A 23,953-nucleotide genomic window follows, 5' to 3' on the forward strand; every position below is an offset into this window, starting at 1 on the left:
GGCGACTGCAGGAGGTAATGCAACAAGGTTCCTCCCTCCTGCCTGCTCCCTGCACTGCCATTTATCAGTTATCTGCTTGGTTTTTGGAGAGGCGTTCATCTCTGCTCCCTTCATGCTCGTTGTTTTCCTATAGCTTCACTCTGATGTTTATTCTATGTCCTTCACCCATTGGAATGATCCCATTTTCCTAATGGGGAGAATATTTTGGACTAAAGAGACTGGAGCAAGAGCTTGCTGGCCATGGAGGCCATGAGTACAGGGCTGAGGATCTGCACTGACTGCTTGGTGCTTTGCATGATCTATGGATGGGACCAGCAGTGCTTCTGCAGAACTCCCAGTTAGTGTTACAGGAACGTAATTTATGCTTCCTGATCTGACTTATTGCTCTTACTATCAGACACTTTTGAATAGATGTTTATAGGAAGGAAGACTTTGGCCAGAAGCGTGTGTGTGAGATTAATAAACAGACTGTGGTGGCACAAAGCTTTTATGGGGTGTGGGAATGGCAACATTGCTCACGGATGGTGAAACCATCCATGATATTTATCAAGAAAAGCTATTTTGGGGATGTTTAGAGAGTTTTAGCGTTCTTTTTACTGTGACTTATTTTTTCCATCACTCCTCCCTGTAAAACCAGGTGCATCGGTTACCATGTTTCCCACTGTACAGGATTCAGAGGGAGCAACAGAACCTCTAAAACTTAGCTAACATTGCCTTCCTGCAGTTATAGATGCCACAGGTCTGATGTCCTGTTTCTCAGGTCCTTCCTGGCCTTGACATGATGGAACATCTGGAGGAAAGGAGATCTCACATCTCCATGGTGGAATAAACTTCCCACTTCATAGCTTGCAGCGGTGCAGGACCTTTGGCTTAGAGGCTCTGACAAATCAAATAATCCAGGGGGAATTTTCACTCCTCGGGTTCAGAGAGCATAATTTTAAGAAATTTCACATTTGGGCAGGAATTGTGCTTACGTGTGGTAGATTTCAGAAAGAAATGATTGGGGCTTGCATCCTTCAGCACAAGGTCTAGGAAAGTTAAACCCTCACGAGATGCAAATTGAAGTTATTATAGCGGTGTAATGCTTTACATACACACGCTGATTTCACCCTAAAAAGATTATTTTCTGGTTTCAGACTGTGTCAACTTTAAGCTAAAAGAACTCCAATCTTTGGAAATAAACATATCCGCTCGGAGAACCATACTGCTGTAATGATAATGGCTCGGCTTCAGCTGCATGCCTGATAAAATCTTCTTTTGCGGGCAGATCTGATGTCTGCATGGGCCAGCATGGCAATCAGGGGAGCAAACACAATAGTGTTATTGCTTGGGTTTGCATGCTGTTCCCTGGCCAGGATAAATATGTGATCTATTTTGATAAACAAGCCTGAATGCCTCCTTCCCCGTAATAAAGTAGTTAACGATCATCTTCTCCGAGAATGTCAAATAATGAGGCAGTGGCTTAACAAGGCAGTTCCTCAACCTTGTATAAGCAGAGCCTCGTTTCCTTGAAAGATAAATAAAGCTGTGATGTGCTGTGCTGCTGTAAGGCTTTTTATTTGTGACTTAAAAAAAAAAAGAAGTAATAATTCAGGGTAAACTTTGTTCAGCTGTTGGATGCCTTTGCTTCCCCCTGTTCTGTTTGCTCACTTGGATCTGTGTTGTGCAGTGCTGTGTCCTGTTCTGCAGCTGCTCTATGGATTGCCCTGAGCATGGTGGAGGGGAGCAGGCTGGTAAGGCTGCAGCGATCTGCCTGGCCCAGCCCACTGCTGAGGCACCCCAAGGCTGCTGCTCAGTTGGATGAGCGAGCTCAGGCAGATACAGGGGGGTACTTCCCCTGAATGTGCTCTCAGCACCCTCTGTCAGAGGTCCTGTCCTGGCTAATGCTGATTTAGGCAGCGCAGCAAGCATCATTTTCGCTGGGGTCCAGTGGTTTCTGAGCTTTCCTTTGCAGGGCTAAAGGCAGTTCTGAGCTCTTCTCTAAGCTTTTGCTGATAGAGAACCCTGAATTAATCTTCAGGCCATTTGGGTATTGGATTACACTCTTCCTCGTTCCTTTCCGTGCCAGCAGTGCTGGAAGTGGCATGGGATGCTAATCCTGCTGTACCTATTCACTGCCGCAGAGGAAAATCTATGAAAACAAATTGCTAGTCCAAGCTAAATTTATTCAGTTGGAGTTAATTATAATCTTTATTTAGTCTCAAGTGATGCCTTCTTATCATACACTTATTATAGCTGAGAAAATTAATTTTTATTCTGCCATAAAGGTGAATGTAATAATCTGGGTTCAGGGAAGGGATTACTTTAATAAGATTTATAGGCAGCCTTTCAGACAGTGTGGTTTTATTACTATCTGTAGGTGGCCTTGCTGTGTGTGTGTCTTTCAGTCTGGGTGACTGTGCAAAACGCACACGAGCTGAAAGTGCAGTAAGCACAGCTCAGGAACTTCCCCATGCAACTTCATTTTTTGGCAGCAGAAAGCAGGCACGCTGCTGAACTTGCTGACAAGTGCAGTAATGCAGTTTGTTGGTGAACTTGTGATCTGCTCAGAGGGTTTTATTCATATGCATGGTTTAATTTTTCACTGAAAAATGTGTTTTGGTGGATGGGAGTGTTCAGAGATGGACTTCTGCTGGTGATGACTGTGATGCACAGCTGCAGGGACATCTGGGGAACAACAGTTTGATGAGACATTTGGGGATAAGCCGACGAGACGTTGTCCCAAGACTACAGAAGTTAATTAACCTCTCTTCAGCTTTAGATATTTCGATTAAATAGGATTTTTTATTTTTTTAATTGCATCATTTTTCTTTTCTTCATCTTTCATAACAACATGCCCAGCTAGCAAAGTGAACGTCTCCACTAAAGTCTAATCAAGACCAAATTGAAACTGTTCATGGGTCCAATATCAAGTTCTATCCTCACACCAAACTAGAAAGCAAATGAGAAGCTTAAAGGGATCCTATCATCTTTTTTTACATTACAATTTTTGGTATGCTCACAGCTTCTGGGCTGACTTTAGAGCTAAAGGAGTGTTGGGTGATCTATATGCAGGGCAGGTTGCGCACTGAGCTGCTCCTGGCTGGGGTCCTCTCAGCCTGCAGGTCTCAGCCTTTGTGTGCACGAGAGAAAGGAACCTACTAAACTTGTCCAGAGTCAAATATTCTCCTATAATTTAGCAGTTCTAGAATAGCTTTCCTTGTGTGGACGGCCCGTTCTGGGGATACAGTGTGTTTTTATTCAAGGATAATGCCTTCCTTTCCCGAGCAAAATAATTATTATGAATAGAGCCATTTTTATCGTGGAATAATGTACATGTGTAGTTTGGTCTTTATGGTCTTTAGTGGGGGCTGGTGGGAAGGGCTGGTGATTTTTCTCCTATACAGACAAGCCATTGATTGCCTCCGTATGAGTCATGGATAACATCATAGTACTTACTGGCACCACATTACTTGAAATTATTCCTCTTACAAAGAGGAGTGTCTGTATGATCTCACGCTACAATTCTGATGATGCTGCAGAAAAGATGAATTTTAACATTTTCAGTCTTTCACAGGTGTGAGATTAGATTTCTTGTTTGTTTTCCACCCCCAAAAAAAGAATATGGGAAGAGTTGCATATTTGAAATGCTTCTTGCTCCTTCAGCTTCTGGAGCTGATGGAAGACTTGACTCCTGTTAAATAGCTAGTTAATTGAGAGGGCAGATATTTGTGTTCCAACGGGACTTATTTTAATATGTCAGATCACATCCAGCCCTATTGCTCCCACGTACCCCTCAGTCCCAAAGTCATCTGAAAATGGTGCCTGGCCTTTGAGGTGGCTCTGAGCTCTGGAGTTGCCCATTGGCCTCCATTGACTTGTTCTAGTCGTGCTCTCCTTTGTTTTGCAATTAGGACTAAACACGTCCTGCCAACTTTTGATCTCACTGGAGGGGTTACTAAAGGAGCAGGTGATTGAATAGCTGCTCTGTTGTCTGTCAGGAGCTGGATGTGTGTTCTGCTGGTGATGGTTACTGTAAGGAGATGGATGCTGTGGGGCTGACGTGCTGAATTAAAAAGGCGGGCTGTTGCCTTGCCATCCTATGAAGTATTTTTTTTTTTTCAGATATTCCTACAGCATCGTAAAATGCTGCTAAATTCAGACATCATATTTTGTTGCAGGCTGGTTCTAGGACAAAGCCCAGCCCTGTCTACTGGTGTTTATGGCTTCCCATATAAGCTTTCAGACAAAATTTGTGTCTCGTTTAGTTTGAGTTACAGCAGGCTGATGGCCTGGCTCTCACACCAGCTCTCAGCAGCAGCACTGAGCGTCGCCACTGTAATGCAGCGAGGAAAAGGAAAAAACACACATTTCAAACTTCCTGTAAATCAGTGCTCGAGAGAGATAAAGTATCTGCGTGGAGGATAAGGAGAGGGGAAAAAGTGCTGTCATATAAACACAGATGCGTTTAAGCCTTGGCTCATCTTTGCTTTCACTGCGTGCTCGGGAGCTGCGTCAGTCTCCTCTGCAATGTGGGGTGTGCTGGGGGGGGGCAGATCCTAGCAGTCCTCCCCCAAAAGCAGAAGGTACTCTTGTTTTTGTCTGTCCTCTGTATATACAGCAGCACAGTTTTTATGATAAATGAGGCTGTTAAAAAGTATTGCTTTCAAATGCAGCCTCGTGGAGCTGGGAGGAATCCCAGCCGTTGAAAGTAAATGAGCAGAATTTCAGCAGAGAACAAGAATGGAGCGAAGTCGGATGGGTGAGGTTTGCCCTAGCAGCTGTCATTGAGGAGTGCAGGCTTTAAAATACACAACCTGAAAAAAACAGCTTAAATATCCCAGCTTTTATCTGTGCTAAATTGTGGCTGTACGGACGCGATCGCCCAGCTGCTAACAGGTGTCCTTGTTCCTGCAGTTGTTGCGCTGCGTATCTGCCATCCCCAGCCCTGACAAACAGTGAAATCGCCGCTGAGCTCCAGTGGGAGACAACAAGAGCTCTGACCTTAGGATCTGTCATTGTTGCTTTTGTTATCTCTGCATTATGGAGCCGCTTCATTTTGATTCATTTGCCTCCTGTTTATTTCCTCTGTGGTGCTCCCAGGAGCAAGCTTGCATTCACCAGCGTATGAATTGTTAGTCTGAAAGACCCACCACTTCTTTTTGGTAGAGTCTCACAGCCCAGATTGAATGTATCTCACTATTAATTAGAGATCAGCCCCAACCAAAGGCAGCAGTCTGAACCCTTCCTCCCTCTGGAATCTTTTCTTGCCCAGGAAAAATTGCCCAGTGCTGGCTGGAGGATTGACCATTGTGTTGTAGAGAAACTTCTGTGATTTACAAATGCATCTCTTTCTCCTCTGGAATTAAACAAATAAACACAAATCCTTCCAAGCATCTGTGAACCTTCTGCATGTAAAGGATTTCTCCTTCTCTCAAACTCACCCTAGCCTTTAAATCTGTCCCGTTGAGACTCTACCAAACCCTATATTTTCTTGTGTATGAAAACTCCTTTTATTCTTTCTTTTTTTTTCCCCTTTCCTTTGATTTTCACGAATACCAGTCTTTTATTGGATTGCAGCTAACTTCCAAACTACTGACCTAGCAAAAGTGGAGGGGAAGTGATGCTGATTTGCAAACCCCAGCTCAGCCTGCATTGTCTTTAGTTGGAGGTGAAAAAAAAAAAAGGAACAGTTTCATTGCCTACTAGAGCCAATCCAGTGGGAGGATTGGCTCTACAATGGCAGGATATAAAGAAAACATTTATGCTAAGGGTAGTGAGGCACTGGCACAGGGTGCCCAGAGAGGTGGTGGTTGGTGACCTTGGGTGTTTCCAGAGGTGGGGCTCTGAGCACCTAATGGAGCTGTATGTGTTCCCATGCACTGCAAGGGAGTGGGTCCAGGTGGCCATTAAGGGTCCCATCACAGAACTCAGATGGTTCTGTGTTTGTTGCACAGTACCTATAACAGCACCGATCTGCTCTTGTGGGATATGCTAAGCAAACGTTAGAACTGTCTTTGTTTCCTTTTTCCTTTGGCTTGCAGTGGTGGAGAGCCGAGGAGGGATCATGGACAGCGTACAGAGATTCTCAAACCTGCCAACGTACCTCCCTGCCAGCTATCACATCTGCAACGCTGATGTTTTCTTCTTCCTTAAGGAAACCAACCAGGACATCACGAGGAACTCCAGTTTGCAGTCCAGGGTGGATTCATTCCTTATATACAAATCCAAACTGCCGCCTGTCCTAAATGCCACGTACGGACCCTTTTCTGTGGAGCAGGCTGTTCCTTTAGACCTCATGCTGTCTTCTACATCTTTTGGTTTCACAAATGAATTCACTTTCAATTGGAAATTAAAATCGCACATAATAGACAGCTCGATTTATTCCAACAAACCTAAAATACAAACCTTGTTCTATATTGCGGGGAAAGACTGGGACGACTATGACCCTGAGGAGAGGTTGCCTTGCGTGAAGATGTTTGCTTTCCTGGAATCTAGAGGAGTGGTGGCCAGCTGCAGGTTGACAGGCCAACTGGGATTATGCGTTGCAGAGCTGGAGTTATCTCCCAGCTGGTTCAGCTCCCCTCCACCCCTGGTGTCAGAGGATACAGCTCCCCTGGAAGGGATTACCGTGGAGCTCTTCTATAAGATTGATACAGCAGATGGGGAATGTTCTCCAGAGGATGAAAAGTGGGAGAACAATATTCACGCGGATCAAGATAACGCACGGAAGGCTTTGCCAGCTATGGAGAGGATTGGTAGCATTGTTGTTTACCCAAATCAAGACACATTAAAACAGTCTGCACTGAGGCTAGATGAGAATGTCGTAATCCGCTTGCCACTCAGCCCGGTCAAAGAAGGGGACGTTGTGACCTTCCATGTCTCCCTGGCAGATGACTCTCTGGCAGACCAGTTTGTATTAAGGTAAGAGAATATTTGAAGTGCTGTATGCTAAGCAGTTTACAAATAAGGACAAATTGATCTCAGATGTAATTGCTTTGGTGACATTCAGTGTTTTCCTTGGAGAACTCAAGTATTAGCTCTCCAACTGGGGAAAACTATAAATACTCTTGAGTTATCTGTGTGGATGACTCTGTTTGGGATGTGGCAATTGATTTTAAAGTATGTGCTATGAACATATGCATCATCATCTTTTGTTTTAATTCTGTTCGCTTCTCCTAATGCTTCTTTCTTTTAAATTACTCCTCTCTTAAGTCTGCCAGCATAGTTGCCACAACCCATTTTGCTAAGTGGTTTGCAGGAGTGCTTTCTGTTGCTTTGGTGAAGTAGCCTCAATTTCCCAGATAATCTTTCCAAAGCTCACAGGCTGCATCTTGTGCATGTTGTATGCAGCAAGGACCTACTTCACTGCATTGTGGAGGGGAGCTGAGAGAAATCAGATGCGCCTCAACTTGTGTAGGAGGTCTTTGGCAGAGCCAACATTCAAACCCAAGCTTTTCAAGTCCTGCTTTGATTTTGCTGCAAGACAGCCTGTCTGACCTCCTCGAACTCATGACTGCTTGTTGCATGAGCCATTTTTGTTCTAAGTTTAGACATTTTTTGGTGACCTTTACTCATGAATATGCCTGTAATAGGAGAAATCAGGCATTTCTAACCCCCCTGAGGGTTAGTGCTGCATGTCTGTTACGTCCTTAGCTGTCAGACTCTACGTACAGAGCTGCGTAGAGATTGAATTCAGAGAGAAATGTGAGCCAGACTTGGGGAATAGAGAGGCCAAAAGGTAATTGGAAAGTGTCATCTGCAGTGAGAATGTGAGACACTGGGGAGGAAAGGAGCTGCAGTCCACGCTGGCAACCTCAGACAGATTCGTGCCTTACTTCTAACTTTTTGATCTGAGGAAGATGAGAGCAGAACATGACAGAAATGCACTTCAGGGACAGATGTTGAGAAAACAGACAGCGAGCTGCATGCAGTGCTTGCACAGCGTTCAGCTTTTGTGAAATAGTGCATGCGTATCGATGAGATTGCAGCACAAACCAGGACACAGTATGCAGTCAGTAGGTCATGGGCCACCTGCACCCAAGCATTTTTCATGCAATCATAGAATATCCTCAGTTGGAAGGGGCCCGTGAGCATCATTGAGTCAAACTCTTAGGTTTCGTTGCGGTAGGGTGAAATACATGAGACAGGATATCACAGCATAGGGTTTAAGCAGACTTTAAATGGTTTGGGTGAGGAAGACTCTTCCTGTTAAACCAAGTTATTCTGTTATTACTTCTGTCCGTGTTTGCTGGTTTTTCTTCGCTAAATGTGGTTTTGGTCAGCAGCTGCTGTTGAGCAGGGCAGTAGATGGACCTCATGGACTTGAGCAGTTGCCTGTTGATCCTCAGCTCTAAAACAGAGAGGTGATGAGATTTGCTCAAGGTTTTGCATCAGCTCTTGTCAGGTTTTTGTCCTTTGCCACACCATGGATGAAATTCCTGAGGTGTTAGAGAACCTTGTAACAAACGGCAGTGAAGATGGTTGTTTTGAAGTTTCTGCTGGTCAGGAAAGCACCAAAACTCACCTTTAGGGAATAGTTTTGCAATGCTGTCCTCAAAAGCATAAAACCAAAATAGTGTCTGGAACTCCTGAGCACAGTCACAGAGTGAGGTTTTGAGGAAGCAGAAGTAGAGGGATCCTCCAAGCCAGGAGCCCCAGGATGAGCCCCAGGATGAGCCCCAGGAGCACAGGCATTGCTGTGACCTCAGCTTCCCAGAGCCAATGGAGCTCCTGAGCTGCTGGGAAGGGGAAGGCAGTCAGTTTCCATGGGGATTTCCTTGGAGAAGTGTGCAGAATCAGTGTGTCTCCAGGAGATGTTTCTGTTAGAATAAATAGGTGCACCCAGAAACACTGCTTTGGAAAAGCCACAGTCAGCTCTTGGTAGCCTGGCCTGTCCTGTCTGTTCCTTGGCTTTGTCTGTGTTGTGATTTTCATCACAGAAACTGCAATTATTTCTATTTAACCTTGGGTTGGAAGCTGTAAGTAAGAAGCAAACTGCAGCTCTGGTGGCTCACCCATCCTGCAGGATGGAGCTCAATGTTAATGTAAAAACCCAGAAGGTTTTTATATGCATCGAATTTCTGTGTGTTACAGAGGAAAAAATACACTGAAGTAAATGTTTGCCTTGGGAAAAGTATTTTTTGCCTAATATAACTGATTGTTTTTAATCATATCTGTTATAAGTGGAGTGGAGGAAACTGCAGCCTGGCTCATAGGAGATGATGGATCAAAATTACGTCATCCTCTGCACGGCTCTGGCACTGCAAAAGAACAGATCTGCTCAATTTTATGCATCTCCTCACAGTTTCATGCTGCGTTGTGCAGTATTGAATTTGGTGTTGCATTTTGCTCTAGCAGAACTGTTCTCTTAAAAGAGCCAATTCTTCCTCGTTTTGGAGGAAAATCGCAGGCTCTTCATTAAGGTGGGAAACTGGAGAGCAAGTGGGAGCACTTTCCTGGTCCAGCACTGTGCTCAGTTGTTAACCCCCATCCTTCCATTGGTGTTGCTGGACAGAGGATGGATGCTGCAGGGTGTGCATGAAGCTCCCTTCCTCACCCCTCACTGGTTTTGCTCAGCTTAAGCTAAGTTTTTTCATTTGTTTTCATTCCATAACTGGAATTTAAGATGGAGTTAGAGCTGTGGGTTGTGCCCCAGGGAATTTCTTTTTATTCTGCAATCTAGACAGTGTTGCTGGGTGTAATTGAAGGGCTGAAATATGTCAAGGGGCAGAATTTGGAGGCTAAGTATGGATGTTATGCTTTTGCTGTGTCTGACAGTCATATTGCTCCCCTTGTTGACAGATGATCTGTATGTGTGTACACTGAAATTCTTGTGACACTGGAGATTAATTTGTGGCCTTTCTCTGGTTCGTACTGTAAAATTTGCCATCTGTGAGCATAAATTGTGGCCATTATGTGAGGCGGGCTGCTACTGAGTGTGGTATGACAGTAAAGATAGGCAAAATGCACTAAGTTACTGTGAGTAAACTTTTTAATGAGATGCCTTGTTTGAAAAAAGCAAAGACGAAGCATAGCTTTGAGAATCCTGCAGGACTGGACACACATTCGTCACCAATTTGTGGGCACTTTCTGTCTTTCCATGCACAGGAATATCTCATTTACTGATGAACGTGGCTGTCACATAGTGAACAGGGGAAGCTGGAAATGGCCATGAAAGAAGGGTCGACAGCAGCTAATTGCTAAACTAAAGAAGTCCCATGAAACACATGAGAGAATGGTAAAAAGGAGAGATGTGGCATTATTTATCTCCAACTTGAGACTCAAAAGTGCATTTAGAGGAAAAGATGAGAGTCATTTTATACAGCATCTAAAGGAAAAAATGGACAATTGCAGAGCAGCTGTAGGAAAGAAACCAGGGCACTCTTTGTAAATGAATGGCGGAGTTTTGTCCTGTTTCCCAAGTCTCCCTTCTTAAACCGTCCGCAAGGATGTTCCAGTAATGAGGGCTGAGCACTCGCAGCAATTTGTCGGGTTGCAGACAAAAAAGTGGGTTTGTTGGCATTCGTTACACGTCCCCAACGCGAACGGCCCATCCTTCTTTCATCCCCGGTCAGAATAGACACGGAGACTGGAGATATTCCAGGAATAATAGGAAGGGACTGAAACCAGGTAATGAATCCCACGGCAGAGAAATGAAAGCGGCTGTGGCCCTCCGTCTGGAGGGGATCGGGGCTGCAGAGAGAGCTGGCTGTCGTCGGTGCCTTGGCAACCCGAGGGAGAAGGATTATCCTCTCTGCTGTGCTCCACGTCTTGCAGGGCTAAGATGACTTTTTGATTTTGGGGTGAACCGCTACAAGGTGTAATACACGCCGGTTGGCTTTTGCTGATTATTCTCCCTAGGAAAGATGATATTAAGGATTTATATTAATAAACATATATCCATATGGAGGAGGTTATGTCTCCTGCTAAGGGATAAAAATTGCACAGGCCATTAAAACTGACTTACAAGGCTTCCGCGTTAATAATGAAAGATCCGTAGAAGTCTGAGCAGTCGTCTAGAAGGCCAGAAAAAGATCATTAAGAGGATGTCTCCTGCCAATAGCTGCCGAGAGCAAACAAGGGAAAGAAAACAAAAGGTTTTAGATCTGGGGATGCACAGAAAAATGAGAGTGCAGACTGTGGGGAGTGCAGCGAGAGGAGTGGGCTCTGCATGGCTCTTGCTGCCATGAGCAAGCTGTTCTGGGGGGGGATGCAGGGCAGGGTTATTGCTGGCGAGAGGAATAAATGATTAACTGAAGCATCTCTTCAGGACGAAAATTCAGCAGAAGCAAAAGTGGTGAGAAGGAGAAAAACATACTTCAGGAACTAATCAGAAATGCTAATTCAGACTTAGAAATAATTACGGAATTAAGGCATTACCGGCGACTTGGGAATATTTGTTTTTTACTTAAAGGCGTTAATAAACCCAGAATGAATGTTGGAAGTGATTATTTCTCTCCTCTGTCTACATGCACGCTGTACTAAATGTAAAATATGAAACACCAGTGCTCGATATCAATTAAAAAGACTGAGCACTGCAAGTCTGGAAGTGCCAGAAGTATCCGTGCAGTCTTAACTCAGCCCCTTAACTCCTCAAAGCTGAATTCACACTACCTTTTCCCAGATAGCTTGCCTCATTAGATATAGAGACTGTCTTGCTCCCACTGTTTTGTTTTGTTTTCTTTTCATCCCCAGATAGAAAATGGAATGACATCCTTTCAGGGCCCTCCTGTGAAGCCTGGGACCTGTCACTGGGATTTTTTAGCTCGGATAAACCATTTCTATAAATGTGAGAGGGTTGAACCATTCTTTTGCTTTTCTGATTTCTGAGACAGGCGTTTGTTTCAGAAGAAGAAACTTCAGCTGATGAAAGCCTGGCAGTGCTCTAAGCATCTTAATCGATGGTCTTTGTGATGGGTGGGATGGAGTTGTACGTTTCACTGGGGCACTGCATAACGTAGTTGGACTGGAATTGGTGTTGGCTGAAGTGCAAAGGCCCCAGGCTCTCTCCTTTGCTCATGCTTTGAGATAACCTTTTCTGCCCCAGGCACCTAGAGAGGAGAATCCGTGCCCTTTTTACTGTCTTGAAAGCAGCTACAGGTGCTAAAAATAAATTAGCTCCTTCCTACAGCTCAAACAGTCCTAAAAGCTTAAAAGCCACCAAATAACTGACAGTGACTTAATGACTGAGCGAATCCTTAAAGACCTGTAAGACCACAGCCAATAAAGCAGTTTGGTGCGATTTTACCTAAAAATGAGCTGCCTGCCCACAGTCACTCCTCATAGGGATTTTGTGGGGAGCAGCAGCCCTGCACTGCAGCTGGGGTCATCACTGCAGCTGGATGGCTGTGTCTGAATAGAGGTGCTCCTTCCAGTAGAGCAGTCATGGCTGAGCAATGCTTTCTTATCCTGTGAAAGAAGGGAACCATTCCTAGGAGCTGGGAGCATTAACCTGATTTCTTAACTGGCAATATTTAGCCTCTGGATGTGCTTCACTAGGGTGTTTTTTTTTCACTAAGAAGATGAATAACTTGTCTCATTGTTTTCACTTGTGATTCATGGAGGATGTTCCGTGCTTATGACAAGGGGTGGATGGACACTGAATGCAGCTGGAATGGGGCAGCGCCTCGCAGTGCGTTGGAAAGACCCCATGCACTGCATTCAGCCCTGCCAGCAGCACAGCTATCTCATTCATCAGCCCATCTGAGTTTATGAGCACTGAGGGATGTAGTAACATTGTGTAAATGGATTTGCTGTATCTCGTATTCTGAACCATAAAGCAGGAAGGAAAATATATGTCATTTATGTTGGGTTTTGAGTCAGCCGATGCGGTGGGCATCTTCTCCCCAGGGTGCAGAGCTACAGGTGGGTATGCAGGGCTGCCTGGGGCTGGTGCCAGGGCAGGTTTCCATAGAATCATTAGAGTTGGAAAAGAGCTCTAGGATCATCCAGTCCAACCATCAGCCCATCCCAACTGCGACCATGTGCCGGGAGCTGAGCGCGGGTGGACAGAGGTCAGCACTGGGAGGAGCATCTGGATTGCAGAATTTGAGCGCCTGACAAGATCAACATCATCTTCATCTGCTTTTATTTATTTTGATGATATTTTTTGCACCTTGTATACTCATGTTGAGAACACAGGTCAGAACAGGTTGCTGTCTTGGAGTGATTGCTTCCAGCCAAGGATGCTGTCCCACTGCATGAGCCCTTGAAAGGGAGCACAGGGTGGGGGTCTTTGGGACAATCTGCTGCGGGTCTCTGCTTTGTGCTGCCTGACAAGGGGGGCATTGTAGGGCTCTTCATTAGCTGGCAGTGCAGTAAATCACAGGCTTGTTGTAACAACTCAGGCACAACAGTGTTCAGTTGTTGCTGCAGTTGCTTCTCATGTGTAATGAATAGTATTAAACGTATTAAAAATGTGTGTACTTTGAAATTTGCTTACTTCCTGAGATGATGTTTCAGACTGTGCCTTGCTGTTGTTTTGTCCGAGTGCAATCACACAAAGCAGTGAGGTATTGCTTGGGGCCAGCAGTTGATCTCAGTCTCTTTGTGTTCCTGCTGTTGCAACAGCATTGCTTTTATCCTTGTGTTTCCCCATAAGTTTTTGGTGGCCTTGCAGAGGGAAGGTTTGGGGAAGACAGGAGATGTAGTATTGCAAGAAAATGGTTGGTGTATCTTCCTGGTTTGGAAGATACATTCCGTATTCCCGTTGCAATTTATGGCCATAAGGAACTCATGAGAAAATCTGGTTTTGGAAAAAGCAGAGCAGGGACCTGTGCTCAGTGTGTGGCTTGTTCTGCTTCAGAGAGTAGCCATGTGTGCCTTGGATGCTGTACTTGACCAGTGTATGAAAGCAATCGTATTAACAAAGTTATTGGATCTCAGGTGAATCTGAGGAGCTGCAGGAGAAGGAAGCAGTGACAAATGATGTGCCGTTCTATGGTGCAGTGAGCAGGGCTGGCACCTGCAGCTATTTCTCAAGCCCATGGAGGCTGTGTATCAGCACCCTGTGCAGAGCAGTGCTTCGTTTGACGTAAGAGAAGAATGTCCATACAAAATATATACCTTCCCCTCCCTGCTTCCCTCTCTCTTTTTATTTTGTTTTCATTTTCCTGGCAAGCAGACTTTCTCGGTTGCTTTTTTCTCTCTGTGTGGCCCAACCTTTTGTGGGATTAATGAAGGAGTCAAATGTGTTTTCATTCAATCTCCATCTCTAATTGCGCCGCTTCTAGAAGACAGCAAGTGGGAAAGGAAGAGAAGGACAAGTGAGGGATAGATGGAGCCTTGTTCAGGGGCTTCTGCTTAAGTTAATCAGAGTCTGGGCAAGAAATGTGCCACAGGAAGCACACGTATGAGCGCTTTGGTACAGATCCCCAGTGGAAGATGGTGATAAAATGCACTGAGTGGTGCTTGGGGGCAGCCTGAAAGGTTTGTCCCATCCTGGGAGGAGGCAGAGGGTGAGGGAGAAGTGGGAGCAGACTGTGAGAACCTGGACCGGGACCCAAGTGCATTGTGAGATTTGGGTTGCTTTGGGTCTGGGAGTTTGGCTCTGTCCCATCTCTAATTTAATTTGCCTGGCCAGAGTCTTCTCTCTTATGAGCAGAAAAGGGGGGGTTGATTTAATTAACTTCCATGGAGTTGCCTAGGGTTTGTGCCAGTAAAACTGTTTGAATGTGGATTTGGTGATGTGCAAGGCACACGTGTGTGGCAGTGCTTTGGTGCTGTGAACCTGATAAGTGCTGTGAGATGTGCTGGGGGCAGCGGGGGCCCTGGGGTGTCAGACAGGGAGTGGTCATGTTTTGGGTCCTGATGTTAATGACACACACTTACACTGGTAGTACCATCTTAATTATGGCGTTTCCTGCTGTTATCTCCATAATTTGGTGTAAGTACCTTTCCTCTCCAACTGAGATGACTTTTGACTCATTTACCAAAGCTAATAGCCCTTTAAAAATAACGTAAGCATTTTCAGAAGTATTTGACCGATGCTCCTGGGACCAGTATCCTTCATTTGCTATGGAGCAGGCACAGAATGAATAGAGTACTGTGGACTCTCTCAAAGCGACCTTATGGGAGATGTAGTGATTACAGCAATTAAATCCTCTTTGCCAAGGCAACCAGGGCTTTATTTCAAACTGAAGTTAGTTTTTTTTTCCCCACCAAATGAATCTTTTCTACATGCATTATTCATTTCTCTTTGGAAGACTGTGCCTCGTATGAGTTGCATGAGCTCAAGTTCAGTATTATTTATTAATTATTGTATAGAGGTAATGTCTAGGACAGCCTACAAGGGGTTGGAGAGCAGAGGTCCCCTGTGCGGCCAGAAGCAGAACAAGGCACAATCCTTGTCCCAGGTGGGGGCTGCAGGTCAGTGGCATCTGTGGAACTGCTCACAAAGAGCTTGCGTTTGCTTTTTGCTTGACACCGTAATCCATGCCAAGGAAGCGTGGGGCATTGTGGTCCAGTGGATGCTTGGGCTGCTTCAGTTTTGACCGTACTCTTAAACTTTAACTCAAGTATTTGGGGGGAAAAAAAATGAAAAATAGGCCATGTCAGCTCAGGCTTTCCAAGTTGGATGGAGTTTGGTTGGTGTGAGGTCTGAACTTCTTGTTGTGGGTCCTGACCAGAAATTCTGATTGTACTCAGAAATGCTGGCAATGGTGGAACATTTTCTTCAGTGACTTTGGAGCTTACAGCCTAAGATGTTTTTTTTTCTGTTCCCATTTTTAATGGGAAAAAAAAGTTAAAGCACTGGTAACCCTTGCCTTCAATATGCTGCACCTTCATTTTAAGATTAGACGAGTTCATTGTCTGTTTCTGCTATTATATAAATAGCATTTTGATTGACAAGAAAACTAAAAGGATTCTGTTTAAACCTGTACTGCTCTCCTAAGAAATGTACATTCATTATTCCCAGGATGACTGAAAGATTTACAATAGTTTATAATCTGGTATCATTTCATTCTTTCTCTTGGTATTATTAATCACCTTGTCATAAAACGTCAGGAGAGCTTGATTCAGCCTTCATGATTTGGGCTGAGAAAGCCATACTGTAATATTAATGTTTCTTAGGAAATTGGGTAGATATCCCTGCATTCTGGGAACATCAAATGGATGAATGATGTCCTTTGCCGAGACGTTGGGTGCCTACAGGTTGTTGAAGTTGAGAAATGATTGAAAGAAACCTGCAGCTGTACTGCTTGGGGAAGAAAAATGACCACGCAGTGCAGAACTGGTTCAGGTCAATATCTGGTCAGAGACTTCTGAAATCACCAGCGTTGTTCCTCCTCTGTCTTAGCACTGGGCTGTGTCCTGCAGGGCCAGGTGGATGGCAGCATCTCACCAGCGACACGAAGCCCGGGTCGCAATTATTTGGTCATTTAAAGATTCTGGGTTGCATTTCACAAGCCCAGAGGCAGTCAAGCAGGATCCTGGCTGGGTTTCAGTGGCAGTAATTACAACTTGCCAGTGGAGATTCTGTCTGTCTCTTAAATCGCATTCGCTATTTTTCACTTCCTTTGCTAAAGTGCTGTGCGCCCCGTGCTGCTGTCGGTGATCGTGGCTCTAATGCCTGGCCTATTTATGTAATGTTATTTTGTCTGTGATGTCTCGCAGTGTTTTTACAAGAAGAGTCAGTCATTGCTTTCGTTTTACAAATTGCTATTTTTATTGCTCGTGTTCCAGAGGTCCTTCTCAAGAATGAGATTTTTTCCAAAAGTAGGAAGGCAGTAGCACCTCTACCCCTAAACTCTGCTGTCTTTAAAGAAGGACCACGGGGCTGAGTGCCATTCCTGCTCTTTCCTGTAGCTCTCTCACCAGGGAAGATCAATTCTGAATGGCCAAAAGAACATCCAGAGTCGGGTGGTGAGTTTGGGCAGGGAGCTGCCATCCCATGCACACCCCCTACGCTGCCCCATAGTGGGAATGGCTCCATTCATCACTGGGGGCTCTGCCTGCCTGTGTCTGTCAGTGCCTACCTGGATCCTCTCCATTACCTCTGGGTGTGATTTTGGGAGGGCTGCATGGCCTTGGACCTGTGTGGAGGCTGGAAGAGAGCAGAGCAGGTTTGATGGCATCTGGAGCAAAAAGCCAAAGTGCTGTGGGGGAATGGATCCTTCTTTGGCAAGACTTGATGTAGGCAGTCCTGTCCCAGGGAATCAATGTACCCAAAATTTAAATACATGCAACCTTTTTTTTTCTTTTTCTTTCTATAGGTTAAGAAGCTGGGAATGAGTTTGTCTTGCTGCAGGGCTGCTTTCTTTGTGAACTTGCAAGACAATGGAAATGTAGTTAATGTTCAGGGTGACAGAGTCCTAAGGGCTTCATTTAATAAAATCATGTTTCGCTTGCATAGACTGGAAACAGAGCAGAATTGAGTCTGGTGTAAGAATGGAGCCCTCAGTAAGGTACATGAGACTCGTGCTCAGCTCAGTGCTTGAGGAGCCAGGGAGGTTTAGAGCCACGTTTTCCAAATTGTGCTGTGCTTCTTTTGGAACTGAAGAGAAGGGGAAATGTATCTTAATGTTAACCAGACATGAAACAAAATGCGTTTTTTCCCAAAAGAAAAGTTAAGCATTTGCAAGAAATAATGCGTTGAGTTTCAATTCTGTGAAAAACACATTTTCTGTCAGAAAATAATGGTGCTGGATGAGCTCTAATAATAAACCAATTTGTGTGAACCACGGGAAATGGACTTTCCCTATCCTTGGTTGTATGTCATGTTGGAAGGGCTGCCACTGGGCTTATGAGAGCGCGGATATTGTCTCACTGGAATTTGTGTCTACTTGAATTATGCGAATAACTCCACTGAAATACAGCTGGGGGGAACAAAAATCCATCAGGCGACTTTTTATTAAAACAAGTTGCTCCATTTCAGCCTGGCGACCGGCTCCATGTATTGTTCCCTTGGACTTTCTTGGAATGCTTTTTTTTTTCCCCCCCTCTCAGATCCCCTTTGCACAGTCCCCAAGTCCTAGAGCCAACCCACTTGTGGCTGATGGCGACTGCAGCTCACGTGTGGGCTGGGCAGGGGCCGCCTGAGCCTTGTGCAGCGCTCTGCCCTCCGTGCTGCATCCATTGCTGGGGCTCAGCAGGTGCACTGCAGTGTGCAAATTTGAAATCTGCTTTGAGGAAAACCGAGGGGTGTTTTTCCCCAAAATGAGCTGTTTCTGAGCATCTCTGCCAGCCAGCTTGCATGAAATGGAATTCAGGGGTGGTATCAACGCAGCCAAATTGAATATATTTACAGGTGTTGAAGGCTTGGGTTGTTTTAGGCTTGTAAAACTCGCTGGGGTGAGAGCTGTCACTTCCTATAGCTTTGTGGTGCCTTACATTATAGGTCCCTAAACATAATGATCTTCAGGGGCCAACGTTGGGTTAAAGAATGGTTGTGGTAACAGCGTTGGTCCCATCCTGTGTACAGACCTGCAGGTACCCTGACCCTCTCTGGTCTGCCGTCATGCTTGATAACAGTGTGAAAATTGGATTTGTCAACTAGTAATTCCTCAGTGATCGATAATTAGTTGTAATTATGTGCTGTTTAAGTGCTGTGGAGAGAAATTGAAGTTTGTGGCCAGAGTCAGAAATAAAGAATGGCAGGTACACACCGAGCCATTTGCTGGAAGAGAAATTCATTCAGAGAAGTGGGTTTGCACAAAGCGTGGTGGGTTGAATGCCGACTTGTGCAGCTGGAGGGGTAGCATTTAAGCTAAGCCAGGGTAATGTAGTCATTGGTTTGCTTGCTGACTGGAAAGTATCGTAACTTGACCTGTAGACAGGCTTGCATTTTCTTTAGGCTCTCCTCAACATGTGCCCAATGTGAGATGCCATGAACAAACACTGAAGTGACTGCTTGAACCTACACTGATGGGGCTCTGCCTCCAGAAAGGTGCAAGTTGGTAATTCTTCTCAGCGAAGAGAGTGAAAGAGGGTCTCTGTTACTTATCTGGTCATGTATGTCTGATTTCTGCTATTTTGTACTATTTTGTCTGATTGCCATGCCCTAAACAGGCTTTTAAAAAGGAAGTGTTTAACTGCATTGGATGGGAGTGAAATGGCTGGAGCAGACCTATTACCCAGTGGTATGTAAGAGAGAGCCAGCAAAATTTATGGCTTCTGGAGAAGCAGTGTATTTTTAAGCTTCTTATCCTACATTTCACAGCCAAGATTAGCAGATTGTTGACAGCTCTGTGATGTATGTGCTGTCACCTGGCTGGAGTCCGAAGCAAGTGATAAATTTTTGGTTTGAATGAGCTTTTGTGTGACGTGCAGTGGCATATATATATTTATGTTACTACAAGTATGTAGCCTGTCCTGTGGTGGGGGATTTTGGTGCTATTTTGGTGTGATCTTGAATGATTTCCTTGCTTTTCCTGTGCTTCTGTTTTACTATTCAAGAAAAGATGAAGAAAATGACACATTCCTTGTGTGCTGCGATTGCTTGTTCTTATTGTGTGATGTTGGAGCCTGACACTGGCTCGAATCATTTTTGTTAGGCTCAGTAAAGACTGTCTGCTGGCAGGAGGTAAATGCAATAAGAAACAGCAGCTGGAAATGCTGGATTCTGAATTTCACGTGTCCTGGGGAAATGCCACATAAACTTAGATTCAAACACTAATATTTTGGAGTGAATTTTGGTGATGCTGTGCCCTGGGAAGAGCCTCCTCCCTGGATGACGTGTTCAGTATGGAAGAGGATGAGCAGTATGAATCAGTGTGGGCCTGGTGATAACGGGTTGCTGGTCGGATGATCTTAGTGGTCTTTTGTATGATTCTATGAAACTGTCCCTTCCCTTCAGTCCAGCAGACAAGCAGAGGGCTCTGGAGAGCACGTGGAGCATATGTGTGGCAAATGGCTGCATGCTGGTGCTGTCTGCTGCTGTGCCGTGGGGGAGCTTGGCAAAGGGCAGTGTGTTTTGGTGTAAGACAGTGCCCTGTGAGGGGATTTCACAGTACATGCACACACAGGCTCCCTGGATCAGGCCTGATTAATGGATTTGGCCAGAAAACCGCAGGGAGCAGCCAGTTTGGGAACGGCACTGCTGTCTGTGTGCTTGGAGCATCTGCACCCTGCAAACTGCCAAGGAGGGAGCGGCGGCAGTCTTGGGAGGTGTGAAGGGGAAGATGTACAGACAGCAGGTGTACGTGCAAGTGGGCAAAGCCCCCACCTCCACTGGGTTACGTGCTTGGACCACTCTGGAAAAAAGTTCAGACTGTATCTGGAAAGGGGTCGTTCCAGAACTAGAGATGAAATGGAATGGTAAAAAATAGAAAACAACAAAAAAAAGTGAATCTGTGTAAGCAAAATGTATACTTAAAATTTTATGTTGCAAGGCCTTATATTTTCTAGGTGTGTTTTCAGAGGTTCCAGAAAGCAAGGGATGTAGTTTCCAAAGTAGGGCCTACACCATTTCTGTGCACCTTGGAGTGAAGGGTGCAGGAATTAAGACATTACAGAGATGAGTATTTTTATGTGGAGCTCTAAGTAGACAAAGGCAAATGCATTTGAAACTAAGGAAGTATCTATGTCCATGCACACAATTTGCTTTGAAACAGTTTAGTTGTTTATGTAAATTATTTTGCCTTTATGTTGTAGAAGCAGAGTTGGAGAATGATGCTGAGAAAACCAGAAGGGGAGGAAAGAGTTGGCATGGTGCTGATGGTTGGACTGGATGATCTTAAAGGTATCTTCCAGCCGTAATGATTCTGTGATTGTAGGATTAGCTGGAAGAGCAAGTCTGGCTTTGTGGAGACTGACAAGCATGAAAGCAGAGAGTTTCTTGTGCAGGCAGTACCAGGAGCTGGGCTGGGCAGGAGGGCTGTGCTGTCCTGTGCTGCACGGAGAGCTGCTGTGTGTGGAGCTGCCTTGTTTCGGTGCAGCTCTGTATCTCGGGCAGACACGAGGCAGGAGGTGCCTGACCTGGGGACATCTCTCCTTTGGGTTTCCCTCTGCCTGTCGGTGCTTTCAGGTGTCTCTGTGCTCAGCCACCCACACCTCTCCCTCCAAAAGGGGCACAACTTGCACGTGCTTACGCATCAGGAATGGAAGGTGTGCCTCTTATTGCAGACTGTCATGGTGATCGCTTGCCTTAGGGGAGAGAGCATATGTGCAGCAAATGGACACTTACATAACCCTATTAGCTTATACTGCGTGATTTCAACTGTTGGTTTGCCACGGGGAGTTGGACGAGAAGAATTAGGTAACATAAATAGAAAGATGACATCCTCAAAAAGAGCACTGTTCAGCACATACTGCCGGCTGGCCTCATGGTTCAGAGCCGATAAGCAAATCTGGCCTGAATCCCATTGCAGCATTTTCTGGTGGCACCAGCACAGCTGAGGGATTGGCGCTGCCTGTGGCTGCGGCTGCAGAGCCTGCCTGCCCCTGGGGCACAAACCTCCAGCCAAATCAGTGGTGATTTATTTCGATTATGAGCCATTCCCTTTGAAGCGATGCTTAAGATGAATTTATCCCATACGTGCTTTAAATGGGAAGTTGCTCAGAATTGCTCCTGCTAATGCATCCTCCAGGTTTATTTCCACTCTCCTTTTTCTTTCTTTCGGGGATTGGTTCCTGGTACAAACGTGCAGGTACTTTTCATTAATTCCTGCAGGGCTTCTGTGCCTTCAGGCTTTTGAGTGACATTGTGGAAAAATATGAAAGCATCATGCAAAAATCATCCTAGGAAATCATCTAAGGAAGGGTTCGAGCGAGGACCTCGAGATCTGTCCTGTAGTACGTGATGGATATTAGCACTTAGAGTGGGTGTAACTGGTTGGAATGCTGGAGCAAGAAAAGAGTTAATGGCATTGTCTGTTCACCGCTGCAAGGAGCTGTTACCTATTATTACATTTATAGCAAAGGAAAGTACAATGAATGCACTTTTAAGCCAATTCCTCCCACTGTTCTTTTCATTCTGTCTTGTGAATATTCTGTGGGACTGACTGAAGGCTTTGTCTGGTGTAGCGGGAGCCTCTCGGCTTCCTAATAGCAGTGCAGAAGGCATGGCACAGCACCTTTCCTTTCTTATTTGCTTACTTATTTATTTTTAAACGAGAATGTTTACAGCAACCTGAGAAATTGTGTTTTGACCCAGGCTTTAAGAAAAGCCACCTGCGTTCCGCTCCTCGCAGCTTTCTGAAAGTTCCCGCCTTGAGAAGCACTTCTCACGACGAACAAACTGCCAAATGCATTTGGAATGGAACATTTCTGATTGAAATGGCATCCCGGGGCCTCCAGCTGTAGGTAACCGTATTGCAAAACAATGGCAACGTTTGCAGTCTCTTTGCAGATGCTGCTGCTCTAACAGGCAGGGCAATTTTAAATATTTTATTGAATCTAGTTGGTTTTAAGTTTGAAGAGCCCTGGTTTTTTTTCCCTTCTCCGTTGTCTAAATTAAAATGGGTGGAGGCTGCTAGAGCTCCTGTGTGCCCATGTTGTGAGTGCTGAAGGTTGGTCATTTCGTGGTCGCCCAGATCTGTGCAGAGAAGGAAGAACATCTGGACAAGCCTTGGCATATTTGAAAGTTGTATCGTGAGGGTCTTTCTGAGGGAATGAGAAAACTTCAGAGGAAGGATCATGAGCAGAGGAAAACCATGGGGCTTTTTGATTCCTAGGCAGTGATTTGAGATCAATGGGAGCTGCCTATCTTGCGCCAGGAAGCACAGCCCAAGGCTGGGGCTCTCCAAGGGCTCAAACTTTAAGCTGAGTTTCTTCTTGTGCCAGTTTTCCTTGGCGTCTTTGCCCCAGTTTGGGGGCTGCTCCCTCTGGCTGGGCCCTCCTACCACCTCTGGTCCCTCACGAGCTCCGTGCCTTGGGTTGGATGAAGGCACTGAGGGCTGTCTGTGTGTCCCAGCACGTCCTGCCTGCCCCTTGTGCTGAAAGACCAAGTGAGGGTGGTTCTGAAAGTTATTCCTACACATCCTCCTGACGGCTGTACCTATTAGAAACTCAATCGGAACCACACTGTGAATGCAGTCAACTTTTCTCCTGACATGATCTGAATGTATGAAGTGAAGAAATGTCAATCAAAATGAATATGCACTTATTCCAGAAAGAAATCTCAATACTTAACTGCTGTAGTGCTGGTGGGTGAGCAGAGATTTTTTTCAGTCATTTTGCTGTGTAATGAAAGCCCTGATGAGCCCTACAGACCTCCCTGCTGATGTAGGGAGGCTCTCACCATTGCCAAGTTGTTGTCTCATTTTTTGGTTCAGGTTTGAATCACTGCATTTCTTTCTTATTTTTCCTGGTGCTTTCTGGTTCTGCACTCTGCCAGCAGCTTTTGCCTGAGGGACATGGGGAGAAAACTCAGGCAATCCTAGAGCACTTCTTCCCTTGCGCGGTGCTTTACTTGATGGTGTAAAAGTGGTCTGACATTGAGTGCCATGCTCAGTGTAAATGGAGGGTATGGAAGAGGCTGCACCTCAAAACCAGTGGCAGGAAATCCCATTAAATTCAGTGTACTTACATTGTTCTAGAAATGTGGCTTTGTTTCAGCTACCAGCCTCCCACTAAATGACTTCAGATCAGGCTCAATCTGTGGAATGAAATCTGCCTGATGTAGATGTGAAAGATGTAATAAATACGAAGAAATGCATTTTGCAGTTACATTTTATATTTATCTGCAGCTGTTGATTACATTCCCCAGATCTGGCCTTTCTCAGGGCACATATCTCCCTGCTGCGTGTGAGGAAATTGAACCTTGACTTCCCTTAATGCCACAATTTACTCTCTGTAGCACCTCGTGCATGATGTTAGCCACTTTGCTTTGCCAAGTCCTGCAAAGATCTCTAAAGAAAGGGTTTTCCTAAGTGAAAATGAGGCAAAGCCTCCCCAAGAGGAAATACAGCCTGATTGCACCAGCAGTGCTGAGGGTGTTTGGTAGCTCAGGGGGACGGTGTTGGTCTTTTGGACAGATGAGCATTGTGCTGTGGGTTGAAGGCTCACTTTCTGAGGGCTTTGCTCTGCTGGC

General features: G+C 45.3%; 1 protein-coding gene across 2 annotated transcripts in view; it reads left to right on the top strand.

Moving 5' to 3' along the window:
• The window catches only part of TMEM132B (transmembrane protein 132B), a 182,796-nt gene that overhangs the window by 39,697 nt on the left and 119,146 nt on the right, over window positions 1-23,953 (top strand). For both annotated transcript variants that reach the window (XM_048963875.1, XM_048963874.1), the window contains exon 2: window positions 6,024-6,903. In XM_048963875.1, coding sequence (XP_048819832.1) covers window positions 6,024-6,903 — 880 coding nt within the window. The remainder of the gene's footprint in view (window positions 1-6,023; window positions 6,904-23,953) is intronic.

The sequence above is a fragment of the Lagopus muta genome, chromosome 17, assembly GCF_023343835.1.
Source record: "Lagopus muta isolate bLagMut1 chromosome 17, bLagMut1 primary, whole genome shotgun sequence".
Lineage (NCBI taxonomy): Eukaryota > Metazoa > Chordata > Aves > Galliformes > Phasianidae > Lagopus > Lagopus muta.